The sequence below is a fragment of the Salvelinus sp. IW2-2015 genome, unplaced genomic scaffold (assembly GCF_002910315.2).
Source record: "Salvelinus sp. IW2-2015 unplaced genomic scaffold, ASM291031v2 Un_scaffold979, whole genome shotgun sequence".
Classification (NCBI taxonomy): domain Eukaryota; kingdom Metazoa; phylum Chordata; class Actinopteri; order Salmoniformes; family Salmonidae; genus Salvelinus; species Salvelinus sp. IW2-2015.
Genome location: NW_019942670.1, coordinates 351951 through 357841, shown reverse-complemented (window position 1 = coordinate 357841; position 5891 = coordinate 351951). Strand labels below are relative to the sequence as shown.

The following is a 5891-nucleotide window of genomic DNA, read 5'->3' as shown; positions in this document are numbered from 1 at the left end:
GACCATCCAGACTCTGTAGATCATCAGGTGGGACTATCAGATAAAGTGGGACAATAGTTCCATTGTTGATTTGACACTTTTTATTAGTTCCATGCAAAATAAAACCATTCAGTTACAGCAGGTTTCAAACGGGTTAAAAGATACACACAAATTCCAAATATTTTTTACTCATATGCAACCACACACTATTTCAAATTATTTGAATCTTATGCAATAACCCACTAATTGAAATTATGTAGATCTTATGTAATCATTATTACAATCATACAGTAGGTATGAAGTCAGAGAGACAAAATATGCATTTGCCGAGAGGGAAGGAGAGAGAGAGAGAGAGAGAGAGACAGAGAGACAGAGACAGAGACAGAGACGAGCAAGACGGGAGAGAGAGAGACAGAGACAGAGAACAGAGACAAGACAGAGACAGAGACAGAGACAGAGACGAGACAGACACAACAGAATTGCTTAATTACATTCTGAAAAATAAATGGCGAAATACCAATAAAGTGCATCGGCACTAGTATCCCTACTGATAGCTCATTCATGCTAATCATACTATCCTACAAGACATTTGAAATCAGTTAAGTGATTGTGTATATACAGAAGACATTCCACTATATTTTAAATGTGCTATAATAATATGTCATAATAGCGGTAATATCTTAGTTGTCGTATAGTTGATGGTCACCAGTTAAGGTGAAGGACTCAAAACGTTCTTGCGCTTGATGGCCTTCATCAGCGGGATCCACTTAGAGCACTTGGCTCGACCCCAGTTTGACCTCTGCCTGTGACCTTTGACCTCTGTGGGCCCGTCATGTTCGTCTGCCTCCGAGGTGATCTCCATCTTCTGGATCATCAGCTTCATCAGGTCGTGCTGCTTATCCAGTATTTATATTTCTATGTTCTTATACAGACAGAAGGAGATATCCAGTATTCATATTTCTATGTTCCTATACAAGACTGAAAGAGATATCCAGTATTCATATTTCTATGTTCCTATACAGACTGAAAGAGATATCCAGTGTGCTGGAAAAGCAGCACGACCTGATGAAGCTGATGATCCAGAAGATGGAGATCACCTCGGAGGCAGACGAACATGACGGGCCCACAGAGGTCAAAGGTCACAGGCAGAGGTCAAACTGGGGTCGAGCAAGTGCTCTAAGTGGATCCCGCTGATGAAGGCCATCAAGCGCAAGAACGTTTTGAGTCCTTCACCTTAACTGGTGACCATCAACTATACGACAACTAAGATATTACCGCTATTATGACATATTATTATAGCACATTTAAAATATAGTAGAATGTCTTCTGTATATACACAATCATTAACTGATTTCAAATGTCTTGTAGGATAGTATGATTAGCATGAATGAGCTATCAGTAGTGAATACTAGTGCCGATGCACTTTAATTGGTGATTTCCCATTTATTTTCAGAATGTAATTAAGCCATTCTGTTGTGTCTGTCTCGTCTCTGTCTCTGTCTCTGTCTCTGTCTTTCTCGTCTCTGTCTCTGTCTCTTCTCCTCTCTTCGTCTTGTCTTGTCTCTTCTCTCTCTGCTTCGCAAATGCATATTTGTCTCTCTGACTTCATACCTACTGTATGATTGTAATAATGATTACATAAGATCTACATAATTTCAATTAGTGGGTTATTGCATAAGATTCAAATAATTTGAAATAGTGTGTGGTTGCATATGAGTAAAAAATATTTGGAATTTGTGTGTATCTTTTAACCCGTTTGAAACCTGCTGTAACTGAATGGTTTTATTTTGCATGGAACTAATAAAAAGTGTCAAATCACAATGGAACTATTGTCCCACTTTATCTGATAGTCCCACCTGATGATCTACAGAGGGTCTGGATGGTCCCATCTGATGATTACAGATGGTCTGGATAGTCCCACCTGATGATCTACAGATGGTCTGGATAGTCCACCTGATGCTCTACAGATGGTGGATAGTCCCACCTGATGATCTACAGATGGTTTGATAGTACCATCTGATGATCTACAGATGGTCTGGATAGTCCACCTGATGCTTCTACAATGGTCTGGATAGTCCCACCTGATGATCTACAGATGGTTGGATAGTCCCATCTGAGGATCTACAGATGGTCTGGATAGTCCCACCTGATGATCTACAGATGGTTTGGATAGTCCCACCTGATGATTCTACAGATGGTCTGGATAGTCCCATCTGATGATCTACAGATGGTCTGGATAGTCCCACCTGATGCTCTACAGATGGTCTGGATGTCCACCTGATGATCTACAGATGGTTTGGATAGTCCCACCCTGATGATCTACAGATGGTCTGGATAGTCCACCTGATGATCTACAGATGGTCTGGATTAGTCCCACTGATGATCTACAGATGGTTTGGAATAGTCCCACTGATGATCTACAGATGGTCTGGATAGTCCACCTGATGATCTACAGATGGTCTGGATAGTCCCCATCTAGATTTGTATCTTATCAGATGGTCTGGATAGTCCCACCTGATGATCTACAGATGGTTTGGATAGTCCCACCTGATGATTATCAGATGGTCTGGATAGTCCCATCGTGATCTACAGATGGTCTGGATAGTCCCATCTGATGATCTCAACAGATGGTCTGGATAGTCCCACCTGATGTCTACAGATGGCTGGATAGTCCCACCTGATGATCTACAGATGGTCTGGATAGTCCCACTGATGATCTACAGATGGTCCTGGATAGTCCCAACTCTGATGCTCTACAGATGGCTGGATAGTCCCACCTTGATCTGATCTGATAGTCAGATGTGTCTGGATAAGTCCCACCTGATGATCTACAGATGGTCCTGGATAGTCCCACTGATGATCTATAGATGGTCAAACTTATCCAATTAACTATCGGTTGCTTAATGCAACTAGTTCTAAGTTTCCGGTTAGGGCTAGGTAAAGGGTTAGGGTTGGGTTGAGGTTAGGCGGTTAGGCTAAGGTTAGGGTTGGGTGAGGTTAGGGTAAGGGTTGGTTGAGGTTAGGGGTTAGGGTAAGGGTAAAGGGTTGCGGTTGAGGTTTAGGGGTTAGGGTTAAGGGTTAAGGGTTGGGTTGGAGGTTAGAGGTTAGGGGTGGGTTTGAGGTTAGGGGTTAGGGTAAGGGTTAAGGGTGGGTTGAGGTTAGAGGTTAGGGGTTAGGGTAAGGGTTAAGGGTTGGGTTGAGGTTAGGTAAGGGGTGGGTTGAGGTTAGGGGTTAGGCCTGAAGGGTAAGGGTTGGGTTGATTGTTAAGAGTAGTAAAAAAAAATGTTAAGAAGGAGAGAGAAGAAGGTTGGGTTGATAAAGAAGGGTTTAGGAGTGTGACGATTAGGGTTAGAGAAGTAAGGAATAATGAGGTTGAGTATATGAAGTTAGAGTAAAGTGGATAAGGATTAGATAAATGAGATTAGATATAGGTTGTGGACGGTTAGTTAAATAGCAATATAGTTGACAAAGTTATGAACTATTATAAACATCACACAATCTGCTATGGGAACTATCGAGATAAATATATACACAGACCAACAAATATAAAATAAACCAAAAACAAACATAAAAAAAAGTCAGTATAAACAATTCTAATAATAATAGATCCAAAGAAAAAAAATTTTCTCAAAGGAGAATAGGTTTAAAGTGTGTAATTGAGATAAAGGCCGCAAAATTTAAACAGATAAATTAAAAACATCAAAAAACGAATGAATATATAGGATGAAGAACTGTAAAAAAAGGAATAAAATAACAAGATCCATAAAAAGGCCGCTAACGACAAATGAATAAAAAGGCATTGCTAAAAGTAGCACGGCAGTTAAAATTGAGAGCGAACTACAACAATTCAAGAAAAAAGTAAAATATTTTCACAGACTTACAAAAAAAATCAACTAGAAAAACAAAAAAGGCTATAGTGTATAGTAAAGCATAATAGAAAACATAATATAGAACATCAAATGTTTGGTTCAATAAAATAAATATTAATACTAAAAACATGACACTATGAGAAGTAAGAAAAAACCTGAAAAGATTTGCGCAAAATCCATAACTGAAGAAAAAAATAATACACAGAAGAAAACGGAAATTTGGAAAAAACTAACAATAAGATATTACTGAAAAAAATGTTTGTAATATTAATAGAGACTATTAAATATGAGACTAATTATACATAGCAACAAAATGTATAACTTCAACACGCAACAATTTCAACGATGTACATGAGATACATTCAGATAAGGAAATCAGTTCATTTAATACATTCATTAGGCCCTAATCTATGGAATAATCACATGACTGGGGCAGGGGCGCAGCCAAAATGAGGCGTATGGAGGACATAAGCGCACCCACTGGGGAGCCCAGGCGCAAGCAATCACGATCCGCTCTCTTCTCCACACAGAGGCGCCTTTAAGTAGGCACGACGGAATACTCCCTTCAGTCTTCCACTCAGCACTGCTCGCCCCGCGCTGGCCCCTCGGTCTCAGAACCACCGTTTGAAGAATCGGATCAATGCCAAGGCCTCCCGGGCCTCGGCCCTGTACAATAGTCTCCCGGCGAACTACTCTGCCACGGCCTGTCGACGCCCCCTGCCGCTCCAAACATGACATTGGAGGTCCCGGCTCCTACTGGCTAGAGACACATGAACATTCAATGCCTCCTCACCTTGCCCACAGCTCTCTGGCTTGACCATTCCTACAAGTCAGCATGCCCCAATTCCAGCGTCCGTCAGAACCTTGGAGACATCCGTGGCATTTTCATTGGCCACAGCAGAAGTTCAGCCTATTTTAAAGAGTTAAGGCCTGTTTAATCAGCCTTCTCTGATATGCCATCACGCTGTCAGGTGGATGGAATTATTCTTGCAAAGGAAAATGCTCACTAACTGGGAATCGTATGAATCACATTTGTCGCACAAAATGTGATAGAAGTGTAAAAAATTGAAAATTTTCATGGCATCTTTAATTTTCAGGTTATGGAACATGGGACATGTGTTTATGTATGTGCATTATAGTAAGATAGGTCTGATTACTTTCGTAGGCTGATATATATTTCAGTACACATTAATGATTTGAAAATGGTAGCCGCTTTGCCTCTGATATTGAACTGTGCTCTACCGCTCAAATCAGGACAGTTTTAAATGATGCCATACAATCCTAACAACAATGTAGTTCATTAGGGGGATACCTGAGCAGGACTCAGCTGTGGTTCAAACCTTATACTAAAAGGTTAAAATATCTGGTAAGGTCTAGTTGTTAATAAGGTATTGTTAATACTTTTTTGAAGGGGTCACATTTTGAAAAATACTATAAATAACACCAAAATCTGAAATCCGTTAAACATTAAATCAACTTTTATGCCTAACCGATACAAAAACATGATTTTTTTTTGTGTGGAATGAACAGCTGACTTGAAGTGGTTGGACCTTTTCACTGTAACATTGGACTCTTTAAAACAACTAGTCTTTTGGTTGGCCTAGCAAAACACCCCCTTTCCCGGTGCAGCAGCAGCAGTCAGGAGCTAATGGAAGGGAGAACATTTTTGCAAACTCCTCTGACTATCTTTGCACTAGTTATTACATGACAGGTGATACGTGTAGTCGGTTTTAGGTCCTGGTTGGACAGACAAGCTGAGCTTGAGGGTCAGGTGGTTTCAAGAGGACCTTGTTATGCACCTACGGACAGACAGTGGATGAGCCTTAGACGCCTGTAGATGTATGTTCCCCTTGCTTCTCTCTTTATCAGACGAAACCCCAATAAATATACTAGAAACGTCTTCACATATTTGCCATTTGTGTGCAACCCTCGGTGAATGTCCAGAGCTTGGCGCAGTTGATGAGCCTTACAAAAGACTAGCCTGTTACGATCGTTGGGTTTAGAACAGGGCTGGGGTGAGAGCCAGGGGGTGTTGGGCTGTGT

At 40.8% G+C, this 5891-nt stretch overlaps 1 protein-coding gene across 1 annotated transcript in view; it reads right to left on the bottom strand.

Annotated features, from left to right (window-relative positions):
- Positions 1-446: 446 nt before the first annotated feature.
- LOC112069316 (transient receptor potential cation channel subfamily A member 1-like) overlaps positions 447-5891 on the bottom strand; it is a gene marked incomplete at its 5' end in the record, with an annotated part of 109719 nt that continues 104274 nt past the window's right edge. Inside the window, 1 exon segment of the mRNA XM_070438507.1 lies at positions 447-885. Coding sequence (XP_070294608.1) covers positions 689-885 — 197 coding nt within the window.